At 41.5% G+C, this 25,597-nt stretch overlaps 1 protein-coding gene across 1 annotated transcript in view; it reads right to left on the reverse strand.

Moving 5' to 3' along the window:
• VIL1 (villin 1) overlaps positions 1-21,481 on the reverse strand; it is a 30,356-nt gene extending 8,875 nt beyond the window's left edge. The window contains exons 1-15 of the mRNA XM_083349422.1: positions 21,373-21,481; positions 17,270-17,363; positions 13,908-13,982; positions 11,908-12,104; positions 9,932-10,040; positions 8,997-9,107; positions 7,504-7,706; positions 5,741-5,819; positions 5,415-5,513; positions 4,220-4,373; positions 3,813-3,913; positions 2,762-2,899; positions 2,097-2,255; positions 1,249-1,428; positions 331-476 (exon numbers count right to left, since the gene is read on the reverse strand). Of these exons, the coding sequence (XP_083205548.1) occupies positions 331-476; positions 1,249-1,428; positions 2,097-2,255; positions 2,762-2,899; positions 3,813-3,913; positions 4,220-4,373; positions 5,415-5,513; positions 5,741-5,819; positions 7,504-7,706; positions 8,997-9,107; positions 9,932-10,040; positions 11,908-12,104; positions 13,908-13,982; positions 17,270-17,344 (1,826 nt within the window). The 5' untranslated portion in view covers positions 17,345-17,363; positions 21,373-21,481. The remainder of the gene's footprint in view (positions 1-330; positions 477-1,248; positions 1,429-2,096; positions 2,256-2,761; positions 2,900-3,812; positions 3,914-4,219; positions 4,374-5,414; positions 5,514-5,740; positions 5,820-7,503; positions 7,707-8,996; positions 9,108-9,931; positions 10,041-11,907; positions 12,105-13,907; positions 13,983-17,269; positions 17,364-21,372) is intronic.
• Between the last annotated feature and the right edge of the window lie 4,116 nt (positions 21,482-25,597).

Genomic DNA, 25,597 nt, shown 5'->3' on the forward strand with positions numbered 1-25,597 from the left:
CAGCCACCACTGGTGTAGCCTGAGCAAATAGCAGTAGCAATAGAACTTAGACTTATATACAACTCCATAGTGCTTTTGCAGCACTCTGGGCAGTTTACATCACCAGCATATTGCCCAAACTAGGTCCTCATTTTACCGACCTTAGAAGGATGGAAGGCTGAGTCAACCTTGAGCCAGTCAGGATCAAACTTCTGGCAGAGTTAGCCTGCAATACTGCGTTCTAACCACTGTGCCACCACTGCAAATGTTGTTTGCATAGCCCTAGAGTACATTGATCCTCCCCTCTTCCCCTTTACAGAGCACCTTCTCCAGATGCTGAGAAGATGTTACCTTTTGTTGTTGGCATACTGAGACTTCCCACCTAGTGCAACCCAGAATGTTGCAGGCTCCTGACCTTCTGCTACCACAACTTTCTCCGTCCTGGAGATCAGGTCGGAAACACTCTTGGCCATCTCTCGCTCATCCCCACTGCAGCCCTGTGGAAGGAACCAATGTAGTAAGTTATGAAAATGATCGGGGAGGATCTGAATTGTGCTACTTATTAAACCATATCTTGTCTGTTTCTTTCCAGCTTGAGATTTAGATGCCAGTCATGGTCTCCCTCTGTTGTGATTCAGGGTCAGCCTGTGGGTTCGGCAGTTGGGTCGGATGACTCAGATGAGGGGGAGGAGGGGGGTGTTGAAGAACTTGCTGATGATGGCTTTGAGGCTCCGCAGAGCCCCCAACCAGGCCCCTCCCACCTGGTGGAGACCCAGCTGTGTGAGCCTGACAGCCTGGATGAAGATGACCCACAGCTGGCCCTGTTCAAGGACGCCCGACGCAGGAGGCAGTCAAGTAGGAGTAAACAGAGGAAGGCAATGGGGCTTCTCGGAAGGAGGGAGAGAGAAGCCACGCCCTGAACTCTTTATAAAGGACTTGTGTGGGGAGGGCTGGTTTGCTGAAAGCAACCGCTCAGATAGTGTTTCAAAGCTCCGGTATCTTGGTTCATGTCTTGTTTGTTTTTGTAATAAATTTGGCAGACATATTCCAGCCTCTTGCCATCTGTAAAGGGGTTGCCTTTTCTGCAAGGCCGGTAGCAGGCTGGTACAGAACACCCTCCTCCTACCAGGAATCTATTGCTCTTAGGAATTACTACCCACCCATTAACTTAGTCCTTGGTTGACATATGTCCTTGTTTATGAAATTCTACTATCTTACATGCAATGCTGAAATTAGGGTTGAGCTTCCCCATCATGGTACAGTACCTACCTTACCGTACCAGAGGTAACAGCAGCTCTGGGTTTTAAGAATGAAGACATCATTGGAATTGAGGGAGGAGGCCCTGGGAGCCACCTCCAAAGCCTTGGTGTTGTATTCGTTAGTCCCATGAACCTGGAAAAGACGGGTGGGAGGTTCTGGTTCCGTATTACCAGCTCGGGAAGTACCACCCTGGGGAAGAAAGAAAAAAGAAAAAAATAGAAACTAAATGTGGACAATAGAGCTGAGTACTGCACCTTCTACTTATCAATATCCCACATTTTCCCTGTTCCTCTCTCACTGTCTTTCAGAACAGAAAATGTATTAAGGAGTAGAAAAACCAACCCTTTGACAGAAATAAATTAGTAAATAAATTTGGCTCTGGAAATTGCTGTCTGGAAAAACATCACTCCCTTCCTTCCTTCCTTCCTTCCTTCCTTCCTTCCTTCCTTCCTTCCTTCCTTCCTTTTCTCCCTTCTTCCCTCCCTCCAAATCTACCTAGGGTAGTTATACCAGGAGACAAAAATCCTTGACCTTATAATTCTTATAATTTTTCCATATTAACTTATCCTTTCCCTTATCCCACATGCCAGAAACTACTAACCATAATGGTAAGTAATTGTAAATTAACTTCCCCAACAGAAGGACCGATCATAGCATGGCTCAGAAGAAGACAGTTGAGGCTAGAAAAATGCTTAGCAGGGAAAGGAAGATATGCCTCTATCCCAATGCCATTGCTCAGGCAGAGCCTCTGGGATAACCTATTAGAGATCATCTCCACCATCTCTATTTTAGACCTTACTGGATAGGGGGAATGAAAGCATGGAAATTATCTTCCAGTCTGCCTCTCCCCTACTTACCGCATATACCACCATGCGTCCTTTGAAAATGGCCATAAGATGAGCAGGTTCCTTGCCCATGGTCACTCGCACCTGTACAGGCTCACCATTATATTGTTGGTCCAGAGTGACAGCTTGATAGGCAGAGGCAGCAATCTCATCCTTGGTGGCATGACGACCCTGGAAAGCAAAGAGGAAACCCATCGAATCCTTCTGGAGAACATTCCAGTTGTTCTCCACTGGAGTTCAAAAGATTTCTAATTAAGGAATCTTGGAAACTTTATTTTTATATCCATATTTAGTGCAGAGGTGCACAACTTTTGGTAAAGGGTCACATGTGGCTTTTGAGTGATAAGTGCCAGACCACAGTAAAAAAATAAATAAATTTTATTTTAAGTTAATGTACAGTTATCATTGCTCCCAGTGTTGATTCTCTTTCTCATAAGAAATTATAGTTTCAACTTTTGAAGATGATGCGTGACCCAAAGAGCACAGTTCCAAAGTAGTGCATTTCTGATGAACCTCAGTCCCCCCAAATTGTTGGCTACAATTTGCAAATAAATCCTGGACTACATTTGTGCCTTGTGACCAAAAGTCATCTCGTGGGTAGCATTTGATTCTCAATCTGCATCCTCTCTGCCTATGCTGCATTTTCACCCTGTCTGTTCCTTTCTTTGCATGCTCACCTGCCAAATGTAAATGATGTAGTGTATCTTGTTATAAACTAAGTATTTGTAGAGGATAAGGTAGCAGTCACCACTGTAGAAATGCCCAACGCTGCGACCCTCCACTGGCACCAATTCTAAGTTCTCAATTCTCCAAACCTGTTAAGGAAAGTATAAAATTAGAGCAAGATGCCCATTATGTAAGAATAACCAATTTTGTATAACCAATTATGTGGGCAAAGTTAACATGAAGGATCCCAGTAACTGGAACCGAGGGTCTCATGTCTCCCCACCTAACTATAAAAATTATATCCTTCACACTATGAAAAGTGAATCAAATTTTGGGAATTGGGAGTGATAAGTATACAGAACAGCAATGTGTGCAATTGATTTATGCTGTACTTGGTTTTTTTGTAGAGGGCAGTAAATTAATTATAGGTGCAAAATGGAGGAATCTCCATTTTCATCTAAAGCAAAATACCTGTCTACAAACTCAAATTTAACAATTGTGGCTACAGTGATGTGCTTCAGTATGGATGTTTTTTGTATAAAGTTTCAGACAAAAAAAGCTGAGTAAATTTCTACTGTCAAGAATATTGGGAAATAAGCAACTGCTATACTCTAGTTGAAGGCTGCCATAAAATTAGGAAAAGTAATCCTGAAACACATACAAATTGAATAAATAAACTTAGAATTTAACCAATGGCTTCCTTACTGCAGAAGCTTGATGATCTCTCCCACTACTGTAGAAGTTTGTTATTTAGCTAAAACCTTTGCATCCTATATTTTGATCAAATGGTCTTCAAGGAATCCAACGGATTCTAACTTTATAGTGCAAATGCATCTTCCTGATGAGATTGGAAAATAGGAAGATTCATTATTTCAAAGCAATCAATTGGTCCATGGACTTTAATTAATTAATTCCATACTATGAAGTAGTACGCTTTCCTCCCCTTACTGGATGAGTCTTTGTACCTGCATGGCGTAGATGTTGCCATTCCTCAACTAGTGGAACCACTGATACAGATACTATATTTTGTGGTTTTTTTCGGAAGACAAAGATATTCCTTACCAGTGTCTCTCCAGAACCATCATCAACCATCTTGTGCTGGGCAGCCATCTCAGGCCTGGCATGCAAAGTAGTGGCATCAAACTTCACCTGCTCCACCTTGGCTGTTGTAAGGGAGACAGAGAAAGTTAACAGGTAGAAATGAGCAGCTCTTTCGTACAAGCCCAGATTATTGCATAAAGAATAGATAACAACAAGATGCAACCGGCTTTGATTGTATGGATGGAATACGTGAGAAGGTACTTTAATATAAGTCCTCTACTGTTTGTCACCCTCTAGCTATTATTCTATTATTCCTAGTGCTACAATATAATCATGATGGCAAAGAACCTGTAGGGCTAAGTCCATATTTGACAGAAACGACCTCTGCCTAATTGCTCCTCTGCTGCATCCAGAGTTCAAGCGCTTACCTATTTTTCCAACTGTATGAGTGTTGCCAAAGCCAGTGGTTTGATTGTGAACTGTCCATTTCTGAAAAAGCTGCCTGAAAACAGCCGATTCAGAGCCATCATTTTCAGTCTCCACACTAGTGGTAGCTGGATAGTTTTTTGCTTTGATGAAACCCTGAAATGGAAAATGGATAATAATAGGAATCATACTGGGGTTTTTTCCATAGGCAGCCAACAGTTCCATTCAAGAGAACTTATTAGTCTCCTGTAAATTATCTAAAATAGAAACTATTTTAGAAAATAGGAAAAAAATGCTTTAAATAGGATCATTTGGTGAACTATGCCACAAGAAATTAAAATAATCCTTAGATCATTTTCTTTTTAAAAAGGCAACTATTTTAATATTTATGTGTTTTTGCTCATTTAGTGGGGACAAAAAACTTGAGATTATTTTTTATCTAAACATAATTTTTCATCTTCATATAATGGATTTTCCTTTGTGTCATAAATTGTCTCCTGTGAATTCTAGTAAGCATTAGTAGTTATCCTTCACTTAATATTTCATAACCAGGCATTTTTTTTTTATTTTTTGAGGAACCTGAGTTAACATTTGCTGGAATTTATTGTCCAAACCACAAATATTCTTGTACAAATTCCTACAGTTAGGAACAGAGGAAGTTTTCATTTCATGTTGTATACTTTCTTCTTTGTTTTATTGATATCTACCCAATCCTATGAAATGAAAAAGGATGCAAAGAATAAAGCCAGGGTTGCAATATTCGTATTTTGGTTCAAAATCATACAGATGATGATGAGTCAAAAGAACTGCAATCCCTTTAAAAGTTAGGAGAACAAATGTGGAAACCCTCTCCTAGGAGGGCCAAGATTCCTGAAACTTTTCCATCCTATTGTGTAATGGGTTCTGGAGAGCAGGAAGGACACTGAGACGATGAGTACAGCATGGCAGATCTTTATACAGTGGAAGTGACTGTACTGGGGAATAGGGGTTACTTGCCCTCCTTTTATACCTGGACAGGTGAGCAGCTGGCCAATCGGTTTGAACCTCTGTTTCCTGCCGAAACTGGGTTCCCGCCAAAACCGTTACAGTTCAATGCCCCCTGGTGGTGACTGCTATGTAAGTGTGTATGTGTTCTCTTCACCTGGATACATAACACATCCCAAAGACATTTGTCCACATAATTGTATCTTTACTCACCAAGGCCCTTGACAGGGCCTGCTGCCTCTCTTCTTTGCTGGAGTGTTTGCCCTTCCATACAAAGATCTTCATACCACCTTGGTCCAAGATGTAGCAATCCTAAGAAGAGACAAAGCAGGTTCCTGTTAAGCTGTTTTCTTAGGAGACAGCTGTGTGAACCGCACACATTTTTTCCTTGCAGATATTATTGTCAAATTATCTCTTAAAGTACACCCTCTTTTGCTTCTCAGTTTGGGACTGAAGTGGCAGTAGAAGGTGGGCACTGAGGTATTTTCATTGCTTTTCCCTCCACCAACAAATGTGCAAGCTTCAAGGAAGTCTCTTACCTCATGCTTCAGGAGGTCTTGAGTGAGGGGCTGGATAGCAACTTCCTGCACAAGTAGATTCCCTTCTACATCAGAGACACTTGGAAGAAAACAGAGTTTTGTCACAGAACAAATCCTAAGGGGTTGCTTACAAGAGGGCTCCCCAACACCCCTGGGCCGCAGCCCACTACTGGGTCGTGGGCTGTTTGGAACCGGGGCGTGGAAGCAGTGTGTGAGCGTTTGTGCGCATATATCCCCACTTGTGTGAGCAACGGATGAGCGCATATGCGTGCACACTCCATTTGCTCAACTGGTGGGTGCGCGGGCTACTGCCTGTGCAAATTGAGCTGTGCGCACACGTGTGCGCTTGCCAGCCCTCGTGTGAAACCATCCACTCTCCCCCTGGTAGTTCACAACATAAGATCTCTACAACAAAAAATACGATTGGGCTAATACGTAGCATATGGAACCTCATCTTTTAGAGAATCTCCCAGCCAGATTTACAAAGTTACACAGTTTGGAAATAACATAAATGGCTCACATTAGATTTTTTATTCATGATTTCTGAGGAAGACTTTAATGCTCGAGTTTTGTTTTATTATTGCAAATATGGTAGTGTGTCTCCCAAAACACTGGCAGGCATGGAAACCTCTTGTAAGGCCTTTTTCCTGTGGATATGGTCTTAACATTCCCTCCAAACACCCAAGCACCATTGTTTCTATTGTAGCCTTCCTCAAACTCTTCTCTTTCATGTCCAGTTGTTGATGGGAGCTGTAGACTGATACATCTGGAGGGATGCAGGCAGTAAGAGGCTGTTAGATGCCTTCCACCATTACTAACCCATATAATATGGGTAGTTTTTATGAACTGAAATTAAGAGACATTTGGCAACACTAGTGTTACCAAATAACAAAGGTAGAGCCTGAGGCTGTTAGAGTAACTATCCTGAAATCACTTGAAGTTCCATGGTTGTATGCGGAGATGAATCAGGATTGCCCGCCTCACAAATCCTGTTCTTGTGGCCTCCAGACCCTAATTACACTTGCCCACAACAGCAGTGCAGCCTTTCATCACTTGGAGGTGGGAACATAAACATTTAAAATAGCATTTTATTCATGTAAAAATCCTCTCATATTTGGTAAAAGTGCAATACTAGGTTCACCCACACGTATCATATGACATCTTTGTATTATTGTCCTGCTTACCATGTTTCTGCCCTATAGTCAAATTTCCGATGTATGGCCTTTTCAAGTGACTCTGAGGCATTGTTTACCTTAAAAGTCCTTTATGCAGCCTAATACACCAGCAAATGCTTGCTCGAAGGAAGCTGGAATCTGAAATCTCCGCCCCTTGCACAATATATTAAAACACAATTCTCCACCTTTCTAATTTTGTCATGAATCATATTCTCCAATTAATTTAAAGAATCAGTTTCCCTTCCATTAGAAAACCAGCCAAGGTCTTATCTTCTCTAGTTAGAGATGGCCTTGAAAGGTGCAATCCTACTGGCCCCTACTCCCAACCTTAAACTAAATTTCTTGTCAAGCAATAACATTCGATGTTAGCAGCGTTGACACCTATCTTTCCAAAACCATTAAGTGCAGCCACTTCAGCCCAATAAGGGTAAAAATGCTTTATAGTGAATCTTTGTTTTCTTGGAATAGTGAAGAAATTCTCGTTCCAATTTGCACCTAAAGGTTTGTCCTTCTTTCCTGCAACTACATCATCCATGCAACATTTTTGCCTTCTTCTGGGTCCCAGCACAGCATGCCAGTAATACTCACTGGTAGAGCTTCAAAGAAGATTTCAGTTTCTGGTCCACTACAGCATCTGGAATGGCTGGTTGGATGTTTCTCTTCTCTCCAAGCACATAGAACATGATTTTCATGAGTCCAGGAGATGCATCTTCATTTTCACCATCCACTATAGCCACGTGTGCTCGGCCACCGCGCTCTCGGTCACGAATGTCCTTGGCTAGGTTCATGCCCTATGGAAAAGGTCACCATCCCAAGCCAATGTCAGAAGTTGCAAAAGAAAATCAGAATAGTGCTGAACTAACAGAGAGATCCAGAAATAAGACTGGGTACTAGATTGTGGCTCAAGCCCTACATGGCTGTGTCACACAAACACACACGCACACACACACACACACACACGGAGATCGGAAATTTGGCAACCTCAAGTAACTCATAGAGAAGCATTTGATTTCATTCCTGCTACAGGAAGAAGATGAGTATGACTTTTTTTCATGCAACAGAATTTGGAGAACGACAAATACTTCCAGGGTGGAAATTTCTGAAGAACGTAAATTATGAGAATGTTGTTCAAAGTGAGGGCATTCTTGAGTTGTGCATGGGTGTTGAAATAAACTAGATGCTAGTTAACATATGGAGTAATGGAGAATAAGGAAACCATCGGCTAGATTGTGTCACTGCATTTCACTAAAATTTTAATTTGGCTAAGCTGTATTACTGGACAAGTAGCACGTACATACTCAAAGTATTTTTATACTCTCTGCTGTTTATTTGTGGTAGATTCAAGAATGCAAAGGGCATGTCCTAAAAAAATCTTAAGTCCAGAATATGGCATAGAAGGGATAAGTTACTAAGGAGAGGTGCAATTTCCAAAGATGAACCATTTACAATACTGCACTAATCTCTTTCCTCTCTTTTTTGCAAATTCACATTAGAATTAAAAGATATTTCAATACCTTCTGGTTAAGTATATCTATTAGAGGAATAGGATGGACAAAAATGACAATAGCTTTTTGAATGCATTTATGAATTTATGAATGGCTGTTGAACTACATCAATTTCTGAGTGGCTGTTTGCTTCCATAGTGAACCACCTCTCGAGATGATTCCGAAAATATTCCATGGCATCCTTTTTAAAAAGATTTATCCCTTTGTTCTGTTTCCTTTCTTTCCTTAAGTGGTTTATATGGCCATCCATCCCAACACAGAGACTCTAGGTGGCTAACAATGCATAAACATATACCACCAAAACAACAAAAAAATAAAAACAATATAACCAAATACCAAAACATTCTTCTCCCACTGAACACATATAAACAAAACAATATAGATGATATACTGGTAGTGGCTACATTTGCTCCCTATTTCTATTTCTAATATGTATGTTCTGTTAGCTATAGGGGTTCTTGTTTTTAGATTTCAGGTATCAAATTTCCTTATACCCATCATTGCACAAAGCTCAAAGTCCAAACTCCTCTTTCCCTGTCTCTCCACCCAGCTTCCTCCATTTTACCCCTGCCACACCTTCAGCCGTTCCAAGCGGTTGCTTTCAGGACCATTCCACTGGATGATGAGCTTCCCTAAGTCCAACAGAAAGACATCTCCCAAATTGAAGCTGCTCCAGCTCATCTCCACCTATTCAAGGAAAGCAACAGAGCTGAGAGAAGACTAAAGTAAAGGAAGCACAGCTGGATTCTCAGGGAAGGGTATTCTGTGGTGGGGGAGGGGAGGGAAGAAGACTTTATCAAGGACAGAAGCCCAACATTTGCAAAAGTAGCGATCCCACGGCTATGTCATGAGGATAAAAGTGCTAGTAAATCTGAAAAAAATTACAACATTTCATAGGAGATTCAGATCTTGCCAGAGTGCAGGGATGAGTATGATTTCATGGCTCCCTTTATTAATGGTAAAAGTATCCTAAAGTACCTGGTACAGGTAGTTCTCGGTCTGCAACCACAACTGAGATCAAAATTTCTGTGGCTAAGGGAGACCTGTGTTAAGTGAGTTTCACCCTATTTTACGACCACAGTTGTGAAGTGAATCACTGCAGTTGTAAAGTTAGTAACATGGTTGTGAAGTGAATCTAGCTTCCCCATTGACTTTGCTTGTCGGAAGGATGCCAAAGGGGATCACACGACCTTGGGACACTGCAACCGTCATAAATGCGAGTCAGTTGTCAAGTGTCTGAATTTTGATCACATGACCATGGGGATGCTGCAATGGTTGTGTGAAAGTCACTTTTTAAAGTATCATTGCAACTTCGAATGGTCACTAAACAAACTGTTGTTAAGTCGAGGATTACCAGTATTGTAACCCAGGTAGCTCATCTACTAGCCCAGGAGTAGGCAACCTTGGCTCTTTTATAACTCGTGGACTTCAACTCCCAGAATTCCTGAGCCAAGGTTGCCTACCCCTGTACTAGCCCTTTCCATCCTCTTCTCCTTTGACCTCTGACCTACCTCTCCAGCCACTACATTTTTCTTCCCCTTTACATGCAGTAGCCGTTGCACATTGTAGGTGTTGGTTTCAACGTGTTGCATGCCTGAGGCCACACCACCCTTCTTATACCTGCAGAAGAAATACAAGGTGATTTGTGGACTGTAGAAGATGTAACTCCACCATGATAATAAGTTCAGTCCTCCACAAAACGAAAACAAAAAGAAATCTGCCCCCAGTATGCCACATAGACAGAGAATCTTTACTATCCAATTTCCTGTATGTCTTCATGTTTTCCTTGCTTTCCACTTCTGTCTTCAGACCATTCAACCATTCACCTTCTTTCAAGCTGCTCTTTGTCATAAACATCACACTAAGTCTAGCCATTCTGATTGGAAACTATGATTTATAGCTTAGCATGTTGTGTGAACCTAACCAAGTATAGTTTATCCACCAAAAAGTAGCTAAGTAGCATGATGAACCGAGTCATAATTATTTTAAATCCATAATTGTAAACCCACAAATATTCATATATTAAGTTCTGCATAAAACATTCAGCTTCTGTGCAATACTATCAATGGGCATTACTGTACTACTTTCTCCATACAGAATTTAAATAATTCTGTATAATAAGCAATACACTTACTCATCTGAAAATGAATATATTTTTCCCCATCTCTCATTGCAGCAGTGGTGATACCTTTATTCCACTTCTGTTAAAATGTCCTGTGGCTAAAGCTCTTTACCATGGAATGCAATCGTGGTCTTTTGCTTGTTCCAAAGATTATGAATTTCAGCTTGCTTTAAATAACAAGCAATTAGGCAATTGATCAGAGAAAACCTTGGTATAATTTTATTTCATTTTTTGATTCTTGAGCAGCCACTCCTGATTCCCTTCCCCTATCTTTTTTTTATAACTTTGTTTGGAAAAACATTTTTTTAATATATTGGAGGACCACTCCAAGCAGATAACAAAACTGACTTGACTTCATGATCGCATGGCTAAACCAATTCTAAGTTTCACCTTACAACCTGTCATGGCCCCCTCAGAGGCCAGTTTGGAGGAGGAGGAGGAAGAGGAAAGTTGGAGCTGGGACCATCCAACAGGGAAGGCACACCAGGGGCTGAGGATGATGCTGTCCCGGGTCCCTCAGGCATTGGGGGAGGTGGTCCACCAAACAGAGAGCTGCCGGCGGTGGTACTGATAGGCAGCCAATCTCCTCTGATGAAGAGCAGCTGCCTGCTCCACTGATCCAAGGGCAAGGACGGTGGAGTGTCGGGCTGCAAGGCTACTCATGAGGAGGTCACCCCACCCCTCCTTACAAGGAACACCTGTAGGGGAGTAACTTAAGGAGAAGCCGTGGGGAGTTAGTCTTTGCCAAAACAATTGTTTGTTTTGGCTTATACTCCCCCAGCTTTTATTGTGCCTGTTGCTGTTTGCCTTGCCTGCCTTGGAAGATTGCTCTTCGCATTTTGTTTTGGACCTCGCCCTTTTCTGGTGGCCTGCATTTGGCCTTTGCTTCACTGGGGCTTTGGAACTGCTTCTTTTCTGGGACCTGTTTCTTGTCCTGAGGACTGCCATGTATTGGGCCTGGACCCTGCTGGTGGATTGGACTTGGAATCCTGGACTTTGCCCTGTGACCGTGCTCCTACTCTGTGGACTTTCTTTGTACTACAGGGGCTGGCTTTTTTGGGGGGGGTGAGGGTGGCTGTCTTCAGAGTAGTGTGAGGGTGGAGCCTTACTGGTTGTTGGAGGGCCATTGGTTGGAACATTGTTTAAGAGAAATAAAGAACTCTCTACAGCAGGGGTCTTCAAACTTGGCCCCTTTATGACTTGTGGAGTTCAACTCCCAGAATTCGTCAGCCAGCAGAGCCACTTTGGATAACTGTTGCCTGTCAAGATCTGTTCAACATGGACAGCTCTACTCTTGGATGGAAAAAAAAAGAAACCAAAATTATGCAGGCTGGTCCCAAAAGGATGGTACAGAACCTTACGTACACAAGGCCTTGCTTGAAGTAACTCCGAAATGTGTCACTCTCGTAACTTTGGGTCTCACGGTGCTGTACAGCAACTCCACCCAGGTGCTCATCCATTTGTGTTGTGTAAATGGCAGCTGCACCTTGTTCATCTTGAGATGATGAACTACCCAGCCAGAAATGGATGTCATAGGTGAACGTATTCTGAATCTTGTGTGTCTGAGTTAGAAAAAAGGATTAGCTAGCATCAGATCAAGTATGTTCATTTCAAAACCCTGAAATGTTAAACTCAGTTCTGTAAACAACACAGTGCCATACATGATTATTAAGGAAGCTTGCTTACTATTATAAATAGTAACCCACTATTTCATTTCACTTATATTTATTGTCATACAAAACGCCCCAACCCTTGGCTTTGGGTCTTCTGTAAAAACAATATGTAAAGTAAATAATTTGTATTTAGTTAAAAATATGGTAAAATAAATAAGGAAGCAGGCCAGTTCTCTTTTTTTTAATGATCAACTCTCTTGGTAAGCTTATAACATTTAACCTGCTTGTATCACATGCCAAGTAACAAGGTATTACAGGATTTGTACTTAGATCTAACTCAATTTCCTCTGTGCCTGAATCTCTTATACTAATATCCATATTTCTTCTCATTATGGCAATAACTCAGAATATATACAATGCAAAGAGATGTGTATGCTCACATTTCACAAATAATAAAAAGGTGGGAATGAATAGAATGTGGGAAATAGATTTTGGATGTCTACCCTAGTTTTTGGCCAAATATAGCGCTATCAATGAAGTTTCCAATAAACAAAAATAGCGTAGTAAGGGAGCTAACATACAAAGTGTAACAGCTTTTAAATAAGCAAGAGAAAACTAAGCTTATATTTATCACGATAAATAGAATGTTTAGAATGTTCGAAGTATTGGCTCTTTTTATATTTCAATACTTATAGTAGATTAATTGAGGTCATTGGAAAATTCCATGGTCAGTGGATCTATTCTGATTAAGGTTAGCTCTAATCAATTATCTTGTGGAGATTCAAAAATAATCTTTTAAGATAAGGCAAAAACAAATTATTCCTCATTTGAGAAAGAGTGGTGCTTAACCACACCTGAAAACTAAAGCTGGAGATGAGCTTTGAACTGGGTGTGTTTTAATTAATTACAGTCTTCTCTGCAATATCTGCTGCATCAGCTTTCAGCAGTTTTTCACCTATGTGCAGATTTTAAGTGAGACCTGTGTACTCACACATTTTGCATTATGTACTACTACCACTACTACTTTATAACAGAGTTCCCAACCTTTCAGGCTTGGTGGACCGGTTGGGGGTGGATGGAGGAAAGGGGATGATTCCACGTAAGTGGGGGGGAAAGCACGCAGAGCTCTATTTGCACAAGTGGCAAGCACACAGCCCCGCTGCGTGCACAAATGGAATGTGTGAGTGTACTTGCACGCTACTCGTGCAAGTGGGGATGCACACATATGTGCTCACATGCCCCTTCCATGGCCCAGTTCCAAAACGCTCAAAACCCTGTTGTGGGCTGCGGCCCAAGCGTTGGGGACCCCTGGTATCAATATAATGATCAATCAGTCACAGCAAGTTTTTGACAAAAAGATAAGAAAACCAAATTGTTTTTTGACCTAAAGAAATGATTAAAAAAATACTCAGATAGTCAAATGGAACCTAAATAGGTGTGGTTTTTGAAAACTACCTGCAATTTAATGAGCTCTGGCAGATACCCCAGTGTTAATGTATAACCAGTAATAAGAGTATGTAACATTCCTCCTGTTCTAATTCTGCACTATCAATAGTACAAGATTAGCTGAACTTCCCATGGAAAAAGGCAAGCTTTGCATATCTGTGTCAAATGTTTTTACATTTGTCCCTAGCTACGCACAAGCTTCCATGTCAGCCATCTTCCTCATTCTGAGCTTATTATGTCCCAGCATTCAGTCCCCATAGTTCAGATGATATGAAACACCCCTCTACTTTTCTTAATTCCTTTTACCGCAAGCAGAATATAGGCATCCCCTTCATAGAAGCTCCCGTAGGTCTTGGGTGGTATAGGCACCATCTCCATGTTCTGGAAAGAAAAGGGGAACAGAATCAGGAGACTTAAAAAAAAAAGATCTCTCATAAACAGGTAGTCCTTGACTTACAACATAGTTAAGCCCAATTTTCATTGCTAAGCAAGGCAGTTGTTAACTGAGCCACATTTTACACATTTTTTGCTGCAGTTATTAAGTGAATCACTGCAGTTGTTAATGAATTATGCGGTCATTAAATGAAATATGGCTTTCCCCCATTGACTTAGATCAGAGGTCTTCAAACTTGGCCCTTTTATGACTTGTGGACTTCAACTCCCAGAATTCCTCAGTCAGGCATGTTGGCTGAGGAATTCTGGGAGTTGAAGTCCACAAGTCATAAAAGGGCCAAGTTTGAAGACCCCTGACTTAGATTGTTGAAAGGTGGATGGGAAGGTTACAAATAGTGATCACATGACCCTGGGACAGTGCAACAGTCATGAATACATGCCAGTTGCCAAGCACCTGCATTTTGATCATGTGACCATGGGGATGTTTGCAATGGTTGTAAGTGCGAAAACTGGTCATACGTCCCTTTTTTCAGTTGCATTGTAACTTTGAAGGTCATTAAATGAATGGTTGTAACTTGAGGATTACCTGTATTTTCTCCCCTGCTCTGCTTGTTCTTCCAACAAATTTCTTCAGCTTTTAAAATATATACTGCTCAAAAAAATAAAGGGAACACTTAAGCAACACAATGTACTGTATTTAATAGTAGGATGTCTTATTTTCTGTTCCCTTTATTATTATTTTTTGAGCAGTATATCTTTTCTGTCTATGGAGATTCTCAGTCATCCAGGTCATAGTTGTCCCAAAGGTGCTTTTCAAAATGCAATTGGACTTTCTTTATTATTATTTTTTCCTTGAAGGCATTTCACTTCTTATCCAAGAAGCTGAAGAACTAAAGAAGCTTCTTGGATGAGAAGTGAAAAGTCCTCAGGGGAAAAAAACCAACCCAAAACCCAAGAGAGTCCTGTCACCATTTGAAAAGCCACTTTGGAGGCTACCTTTTATGTCCTTCACTTGAGTCCTACATATTCAATCATATTGCGGCTGGATAGTAAGGTAGACTGCCCAATCTATGTTCTGAAATACCATCCTTCTCCTTCAAAGAATCCCCCTAAAAATTTATTTTTTTACAGGATCTCTTGAAACTCCTGATTTCTTGATGGGGAAGGTGGGGAGAGTGATGCAGAATATCATTCCTGGCCATTCTGGTTTGTTTATGCAATTTTATATTACCTCAGTTTTAGGCCGCTCTAAGCCGTTTATACTTCAACAATGCACATAATTAAAACCAGTTATCAAAACAGCAGAACGGTCATCACTGTGTAAAATAACAAGCATTCTACAACGCACTTGTTGTCCCTCAACATTCATTCCCAGTGTCGCGTTCTTGTTCTCTGAAGGCCTTCCAGAACAAGCAGGGGTTGTTTTTTTATGAGCCACCCCAAGAGAAAAGGCAGTTCTTGCCCCTGAATGGAGCTGTTTCATAGGAGGGGAGCCTCCGCCAAGATGGCCACCTCCCTGAGATCCAGGTTGCTTTAGAAAATCATACATACAAGTAGCCTCTGCTGGAACCCAGAGAGATTAAAAGAATTGCGCTGGCCAAGAGGATGGGATAATTTTATCATTTTTTCCCCTGCTGCGCTTGCAGGAAGATCCATCCTTTAAAACTGCCTTTTGCACAGAGAGGAAAACCCTCATGTCCACCATGAGGACAACTATCATAACTTGACTGCAAAAATCCAGGCAGTCTCTAGGGTGGCACCAAGGCCTTTGCTGCCAATTAATAATTGCCTGTATTTTGTATTTTACAGATAGTCCAGGGTGGGGAGGGCTGAACTTAATCGGCTGAAAGCTGACACCCCGGGGTTTGAGACCTAAGCACTCCATGATGGGGTGATTTCCTGTTACTTGCCCCAGCTCCTGCTCACAGCAGTTTGAAAGCGTGCAAGTGCGAGTAGATAAAAAAGGTACTACTTCGGCAGAAAGGTAATCATGTATCGTCTGCCTTGGCGTATAGCCACGCTGACCACATGACCGCAGAAATGTCTTTGGACAAATCTGGCTCCCTCCTCTAAGAAACAGAGACGAGTCCCCTATAGAGTGCTTTACTTTACCCCTCTACTTCACCTCTACTTTCAGGTAGTCCTTGACTTACTACCATAACGGAGATGAGAATTTCCATGGTTAAGCAAGGCAGTTCTAAATAAGTTGAAGCCAATTTTGTAACCTCTTTTGCCATAGTTGTTAAGCGAATCATTGCAACTGTTAAGTGGTCTTTAAGCAAACCCAGCTTTCCCTATTGACTTGGCTGGCTGGAATTTGTCTGGGAAGGTGGGAATCACATAACACCTGCCCCCCGCCCAAGACGCTGCAAACATTGTAAATACATGGCAGGATGCCAAGCACCCAAATTTTGACCACATGACCACAGGGCTGCTGCTGCTGCGTCAGCTGTAAGTGTGAGGACTGGTTGCAAGTCACATTTTTCAGTGCAGTTGTAACTCTGAACAGTCACTAAATGAATGGTGGTAAGTCAAGGACTACTTGTGTAAGGCAGCCCTGCTTAGCATACTTTACTCCATAGAGCAGGCTAGTCTCAAGAAGCTTCCTGTATAAATGTCAAATAGGTAGAGCAGAATTGAGCTGGGAAGCATAACAAGAAGGGTGGGAAACGGGTAGCCCTTTGGACCTGCTGTCTCTTAACCCTTTCCCTGGCTGCTACCATACTTACATTTTTACAATATTTTTCCTGAAAATTGTTTCCCATAAAACATGCCCGGATTATTTCTTAAAATAGTGGATTAGCTACCAGCCATTAAGTTCCTTCTATTTTTTTCCAGTTTGCATTAGTTTTTGCTATTATAATTATAACTGATAATAAAATTACTATAAAAGCCTAACAAATAAGGCCAAAACTGTGCTAAGATTGTAAGCCGCCCTGAGTCTTCGGAGAAGGGCGGGATATAAATGGAATTAAACTAAATAAATAAAAATAAAACAAACATTTAAATTTGAATTTATTACACACAGCCAGTAGGTTCACTCTTGTGTTTGAAAGAATTCCTTTTTTCTGCAATATTAATATTAGATTTTGGTAACACCTTTTTGACTTTTCTGAGGCTAGCTCCAGGCTCTGGGAAGTTACAAGTTGGGTAGCTCTTGTGGAATGCTGGGACGTAAGAATACCACCAACGGCTGGTTTCCTCTACAGAGTACCTCTGTCCATCCGTTCTATGGACTACTGTGCACTTTTGTGCATATTCACATTCATTCTCACCTCGATTCTCCATATCTGAAGTCCAGGTGTGGTTTTCTTCAGAGTCTTGGTGACCTTACTATTAAGTTCCGGCATGACGACCAATCCTTTGTACCTGGATTTGAACAGGGAATGGAAAAGAACATTAACAACGATCAAGGTCATAAACAGTATGTGCCAAATTGTATTTGAACTTCCCAGATGTAACTTGGCCAGCCTTGGAATCCCCAGGCTTCATCTCTGCAGTACTTGGTTCTAATTAGCTGGATATTGTTTTTGTTTATTTGTTTATTTATTTACAGACAGAAAAGGAATATCTTACCATTTGTATTCATTCAGCTCATGTGCTTAAATGAACGCTTCAAACTTCCTTGGGGATGCTAAACCTGTACAGCTTGAGCATCAATAGTTAGCAAGTCCAGTTTTGGAGAATTACAATCCTAATTATTAGGCAGATAAACTCAGTGAAGTGAGCATCGTAAGAGAGACTGAGAGCACACAAGGTTTTGCCTTCATCTAGTCTGTGAGTTTTGGGGCAGGCCTTTGAGCATCCTTGGGAATTTTCCAGTAAGGAGAAAAGTTCCAATGGAGGTTATAATTAACAATGCACATTTTGCTCCAGGACATTTGCGTAATTTCCTTATGTATGTGCTTTTTTGGTAATATGCCATAACAGAAACCCAGCGTGGAAGTCTTAAAAATAGATTTAATATGCCTGGGCCACACTATCTTTTGTCGTCGTTGCTGTTGTTCACTTTATTTATTTATTTATTTATTTATTTATTTATTTATTTATTTATTTAATTTGTATACCGCCCTTCTCCCGAAGGACTCAGGGCGGTGAACAGGGCAATAAATACTAATACAAGAATACACAAATTAAGACAAGATTAAACAAGTGCCCAATCCCTTAAAACAATAAGTTAAAATACATTATACTTGACAATTTCAGATAATTTTTGAAGAAAAGTATCCCAACTTCTGGAAGAGGAACATGGAAATCAAGACAAATTGCTGGTCCATTTGTCTCAATATTGTCTTCATTGACTGGCAGCAAGTTTTTAGATGGGAATCTCTTCCAGCATTATCTGGAGAAGCCAGGAATTACATTTGGTGCTTTCTGCTCACATTCCTGAGCTGCAGTCATTCCCTCACTCTTGGAAACATTAATGAGAATTCTCGGAACGTTCAGTGGAATCAGTGGGAAAGTTTTTTGCAACGCAATGGGCAGAAATTGCTATGTCTGGTATAGTTTGCTATCATGTTTGACAATCAGCAGCTTTCTTCATTGACTAACATAACACAATTTTTAAAATGCTTCAGTTTTAAGCCATTGCAATCTTTTGTCAAAGTAGCTGAACTTTATATTAGGGTCTGCTGGAAATTTCTCATCTTTTAATTGCGGGTTATGTGGTGGTCTGGGGCAGGAAGTGGGGCTAATCAACTGTGGTGATACAAGTAGTCCTTGTTGTGACTCAGGGCCAGCCTGTGGGTCCGACAGCCGTCTCCGATGTATCGGATGACTCAGATGAGGGGGAGGAGGGAAACGAACCGGCTGATGATGGTTTGGAGGCTTTGCAGAGCCCTCAGCCGGGGACCTCTTCTCAGCTGCATGAGCCCGAGAGTGCGGAGGAAGATGACCCACAGCTGGCCCTGTTCAAGGACGCCCGACGCAGGAGGCAGTCGAGCAGGAACAAACAAAGAAAGGCTGTGGGACTCCTCGGGAGGAGGCACAGGGAGACCACGCCCTGAGCTCTCTATAAAAGGAGTGTTTGGGGAGGGGCTGGTTGCTGAAAGCAACTTTTCCGCTTGAGAAGACAAGCTCTTGTGTTTTTGTTAACTGCGTAATTAAATCTTGGCAGATGCCTTTTAGCCTTGGACGCTCTCCAGTCTCTTCTTTCTGAATAGGGGTTTGCCTTACTACAAGGCCAGAAGAGGGCTGGTTCAGAACAGTCCTCGACATACGATGATTTGTTTAGTGACCATTTGAAGTTACAACAGAACTGAAAAAAGTGACTTATGGCCATTTTTGACCTGCATAACTGTTGCAGCATCCCTGTGGTCACCTGATCAAAATTAAGATGCTTGGCACCTGGCGTGCATTTATGACTGTTGCAGTGTATCAAGGCCATGTGATCACCTTTTGCGAACTTCTGACAAGCAAAGTCAATGGGTAAGCTACCTCCATTTACGAATCGCATTACTACTTTAATAAATGCAGTGATTAGGGCAAGAAAGGTCCAAAATGGGGCAAAACTCACTTCATAACTGTATAGCTTAGGTACAGAAATTTTAGGTTCAGCTGTGGTCCATTATTCAAAGATTATCTGTAGAGTTAAACCTGACTGATAAGGGAGACTTAAAAGCTTCAGCTGTTGTTGGAGAACTGACTTTCCAATATCTGTCACACCATTACCCATCTGTGGTTGAAATAGGGCAGGGATAGGCAACCAAGAAAACCAAGATCATGGCATCCAGCCCTCTCAATTCCTAGCAAATAGATGGGGAAGAAATAGAGGTAGTGACAGATTTTATTTTCCTGGGCTCCAAGATCACTGCAGATGGGGACTATTGTGTAGTGGGTCCGAGGCTATAGCCAAGAAATTAAAAGACACTTGCTCCTTGGGAGGAAAGCCATGGCAACTCTAGACAGCACACTAAAAAGCAAAGACATCACCCTGCCAACAAAAGTGTGTATAGTCAAGGCTATGTTCTTCCCAGTTACAATGTATGGCAGTGAAAGATGGACCATAAAAATGGCTGAGTGCCAAAGAATTGAGGCCTTTGAACTGTGGTACTGGAGAAGATTCCTGCGAGTCCCTTGGACTGCAAGGCGATCAAACTGGTCAGTCCTAGAGGAGATCAACCCTGACTGCTCTTTAGAAGGCCAGATCCTGAAGCTGAAACTCAAATACTTTGGCCACCTAACGAGAAGGAAGGATTCACTGGAGAAGAGCCTAATGCTGGAAAAGATTGAGGGCAAGAGAAGAAAGGGACGACAGAGAATGAGGTGGCTGGATGGAGTCACTGAAGCAGTAGGCATGAGCCTAGATGGACTCCAGAAGATGGTAGAGGACAGGAAGGCCTGGAGGAACGTTGTCCATAGGGTCGCGATGGGTCGGACACGACTTCGCAGCTAACAACAACAGGCAACCTCGGCTCTTTTATGACTCATGGATTTGCTTTGCTGACTCAGGAATTCTGGGAGTTGAAGTCCATGAGTCATAAAAGAGCTGAGGTTGCCTACCCCTGCAATAGGTCAAATCTAAGCAAATGCAGCTATTACCTTATTAGGCACCCTAATTCTCAAATGACAGCCTTCAAAGGAACCACCTTAATCCCATGGAAAGGCTCACTTGGTTCTTTCTGAATCTAAGACTCTGCATTCTGCATTTTCTTTGCCAATTCCCTTCCATCCAAAGCATGGACTAACGGATCTACCATCTATGGGAAGCTTTTCCTTCCTTCCTTCCTAAATGTGACTTTTCCCTTCTCAATCCAAAGGTCCACACAGATTCTCCAGCTAGACTGCAGAATCTTAATTTGTGCATTAACAAATTTAAGAGGGGTCCTTGGTGCTCTCTGAGCTTGCTTGTTTTCTTGCAAACGTCTTTCATTACCCAAACCAGGTGACATCAACAGTGCACTGATGATGTTATCTAATTTAGGTAATGAAATGTCGGCAAGGTAATGAGCAAGCTCAGAGAGCACCAAGGACCCCTCATTTTTCAACCCTGAGCTATAAATATTCTCCTTTATCGGTACAAAATTAAGAGTTATACAGGAGGATTCTGCTATCCTCAATTCGGAAAGGCTTCTCATACTGAGGGAACCGATGTCAGCACTGGAATCAGAGCAGCTGAAGAGAAGCCTCCTGTTTGGATTGTAAAGCTTGTGGTTTTTCTCAGCTATCACACTGCAAACACACAGCTTTCAGTCCTTATCTTGGAGCACGGCAACCCTGATATTATATAAACCAAGATGGAGCATGGACAAGCTGGGGTTCAGGCTCCACCAGAATGCAACATACACACACCTCAACCCACTCCCCACAGTTCCTGATCTGGTCCAGTGGGGCCAGTGTCAGGAGCGAGCTCTCTACATCCCCAGAACAAACCTCTTACCTTGGCTGTGGTGTCTGCTTAGTGGGCACGCAGCACCTTGGAGAAAGACTGTGCCTGAACAGAGGAAGTGCCAGGGCGACCTTTGTTCCTTCCTTCCCTCTGCCGCCACCAGCCCTTGCCATATAAGGGCAGGAATGCCTAGGAAGGAAAGAAGGAGAGCCAAAGTCCCTGCAGATCCACCTGAGTTGTGTCCTTGGCCTGGGTAAGATCTAGCTTGCAATTGAAAGACTACTCATCTGTTCTTTCAGAGGAAGCCTGCCTCACCTGTGACCTCCAGAGAAACAAATGCAGCCTGCTTGCCACTTTATGATGGTAACACCCCACCACCACTTTTTTTTCAATCCTGGGCAAAAAAGATGGATGGATGGATGGTTCATTGAGTGTCCTTGAGTAGCTGTAAGTTTGCCCTCAGACAGGCTGGTCATCATTTCATTGCATTTAATTTACTCTTCCTCCTGGATCCCTGTCTTCCTGCTAATTTGGAAATAACAAACCAGATTGTCAATTCCTCCCCTGAGGCTCAGAACAAATCATTTCCTTCATAATAATGTTATACTCCCCAAAGGAGTAATGCTTCTGTTTTTTATTTTAAAAAAGTTATCATTCTTTTTGTCTTGTTTAGTTTATATTATTCTTCTGTAGTTATTTATTATTTATTATATTTCTTTCCTGCTTTTCTTCCTAGAATTCAAGACAGCTTATAGGGCCGTGGTGGCTAACCTATGGCACGTGTGCCACAGGTGGCATGCAGAGCCCTCTCTGTGGGCACTCATGCCGTTACCCCAGTCCTATGCCTTCAGCTGGGTTTTATAAAACCTTGTCATTTTAGGCCTCTGCCGCCATGTGCAAAAAAAGGTTCAGTCAATCAATCAATTTCAACTTCTCATGGGAAAAAAAAAAGATCTTGCAAAGTTGGAATTGATTGATTGAACTTTTTAGTCCCACCCAGTCTGCCGTTACCACCGCAGCCACGCCCGCCAAATGTGCCATGCCCACCCAATGGGCCACACCCACCCAATGGGCCATGCCCACCCGGCACCCGACGATACATAAGTGGGTTTTGGGTTGCAGTTTGGGCACTTCTTCTCTAAAAGGTTTGCCATCACTGTTATAGGGGGTTATCCCTGCAGTTGTTCGTCATAGGCTGTGTTAAGAGTGAGTAATTGGCCCAAAGTCAAACAGTGAGTTTTCATGTGAATCTGGACCTTCCGAGACTCAGTCCAATATTTTAACCATTATGGTTGTTTTGTGATTAGACAGACTGGCAATTATTTTGTGAAAGAACATGAGAATTAGACTCACTCTTTATTATCTACCCTGTAAACATAAAGCTAATTTATCTGCTCTGGAAAAATTACTCAAGAGTAAAGAAGGACAAAAGATAAGCAGGCCGAAAATGTCCAATTGAAATACAGGTCCAGATTTTCTGAGAACGAATTGCATGCAATTGAAACAAATCAAATTGAATAGTTTTATTATGATCATAGATCAGAAAAGAGTACATAGTTGAAACATTGTCCTCTGGGAAAAGTTTAGTCTTTTTGTCTGAACGTAGTAGTAGAATGTCACGTGGAGGAGACAAAAGTGGTTTCCAAATGCCAAAGGAAATTTGACACTGAGTAGACCAAAGTCTCAAATTTTAACAGCTCAGCGAAATCTTAGTGCCAGCTAGTACAGCCAACATTCTCAGTAATGTAACTACAAATGATTTCTGCCTTGCCTTTATAATATTTTATTTTCTGCTGTAGCACCCGTCCTGTGGAGGAACATCATACCCACCCCAGCCCCAGGTGAGATGGGCCCCATCCTAGTTGTCCTTTCAGACATCCCTCAAAACCTGGTGGGTCAACAGGTCTGAAGGAAATAGTTATTTAATGAGGTGGCATCATTGTTTTTAATATCTGATGCTTTCACTTAGCCTTTTAATAATAATATCATTTTAATTGTGAAACTTTTAAAATATCATTTCATTTTTTTATTGTATGCCACCCAAAGTCAAATTTTGTGAGATGGGCAGCCACATAAATAGGATAAAGAAATAAATGAAATTTATCAAGTTTATCAATTTGTTTTGATTTTGCAAGAATATTTCCCACAACATAATCTCAACAATTGCGAGTGAAACAGGAGTTGTCCCAAATTTGGCACATTACTTTTCATACAGCCTGTTCTGACTATATTATACTCTTTCAGGATATAATATCTATATTTACTGTGAAAATGGTGTTCATGAGAGAGTACATCTTTTCTCTTTTACCTTGAGAGGTTATAGTCTATTCACATGTGGTATCTATAATATAGGGACATTGATGATTATGCAACATAGATGATTTTTCTATAATGAGAAAATCAGATATAGAAAATAAGCTTCTGTAATGGTTATATGGAAGAGAAAAACCACCTTGTATAGGGATTAGTTGGACCAACCCCTAGCCATGGAAACTCACTGGGCTATTAGTTAAATAATATGTTATTATGTAAAACAATGCAAGGAAAAAGCATTATGTATGTTGCCTTAAGCACCTGAAGGAAAGACAAGGTACAAATGAATGAACAAATAAATGAATTAACTGTGGCAATTGAGTTTGTCATGTGAGGATAAGAAAGAATGCATTATTAACGTACTTTCACCACTACTCTCAAAATAGCTAGTTCTTTGAGTTTGCCTTTCAAGGTTTAAAAGTTTGGGAGAATGGAATACTTACATGTCTCTTCCTGAAAAATGGGAGACATGACATGCATTCGAAAATTGACTACGTTGCACTCCTATAAGTTAGTACGTGAAACTATAGTGCCCAACCTTTAAAGATACTCTTTTGAAAATGGTTGGTTTTGATGGTCAAAACCTGGGAAAAATTCACCTTTTCTAAGAAAGAAAAGACAGGAGAACTTATAGGTTAGAATAGTGGGAGTTCTGATTTGAAAAAAAAATACTAGTCAGTGACCACGTTATTCTCTTGTGCTATTATATTGCTAAACATCAGTCTCACAAAACTGAAATCAAAATCGTAAATGTGGTGTATTCAAAAAAGCATTGAGTTCCTTAGTGCAAATGGTCTAACTTTCAAGTTACCATTGGGAGGGGAGGAGTGGGAGGGGAGAAACAAAAGAAGCATATGTCTTTTGTTCCTTGTCACAAAGCTTAAGTACACATCCAGAGCAGAAAGACATCTTAATAGTATCCCTTCAAGGAAGAGGCTGAGCAGCTGAAACAATATGGGAGAACAAGGATCCAGAATTGATAATTAAAGGGCAAAATGTCAGAGAGGTTTTCTTTGAGCAGTTCTTAAATGGCGAAGACCTGGCAGAGTTGTCTTCTAAGCTAGAATGATAGTTTGGGAGTTTCAAGGAACATTCTGGCTTCAGAGAGAGGCAAATGTAGTTTGCTGGTTGACCCACCTGCTTATTCCAATATCAACCAGCTGTTCCTCCATTTATGGTGCCAATAAAAATAAATAGCAAATGGAGAAGAGAAAACATTTATGATGTTGACTCTGCCCAAGCTTGTGGGACTCTCTACTTTTTTTTTACAACAGCTTAGAAGTTAATTAAAGCATGAAAAGAGCCAGGTAGTTCATGGACATTACATCTCATTATATTTCTGGAATAACTTTGTTCCCAGTTATCTTTGTCCTTGATGCTGTGTAGACATATCCATTCAAACTTCCAGACTCATTTTGGGAGATGCTACTGTGCAAACGGTTGTCTGGTGGGTTAGGCTGAGCTACAACAAAAGTGCACTTAAAGAAAAGGCATGCGCATGGATACAGATAAAAAAACTATTGTGGGAAAAATGGAAACAAAGATAAACCAAGTTGATGGGGAAGAGCATGAAAATTGACTGATGACTGAGCTGCCCAAATGACTAAATAAACATGAAGGCTGGAAACAAACTAAAACTAACAGCAGAAACAAATAATATTCTGATACCTTCAAGGCTGATTTTATTTCTTTATTTATTCAATTTCTATATCCGCCCATCCCAATCCAGCTGATTTATTATAGCATAAGCTTTGGTGAATTACCATCTACATCAGGGGTGTCAAACTCAATTTCATTGAGGGCCGCATCAGCATTGCAGTTGCCCTCAGGGGGCCGGGTGGGTATGGCCAGGGTGGGCGTGGCCTAGTGGGTGGGCGTGGCTAGAGTGCGTATGGCCTACTGGGTGGGCGTGGCCAGCTCTACATCGTTCGCATCAAGGGTGCCTATGGGGGCCTGGGCAGGA

The sequence above is a fragment of the Vipera ursinii genome, assembly GCF_947247035.1.
Source record: "Vipera ursinii genome assembly, chromosome: 1".
Classification (NCBI taxonomy): domain Eukaryota; kingdom Metazoa; phylum Chordata; class Lepidosauria; order Squamata; family Viperidae; genus Vipera; species Vipera ursinii.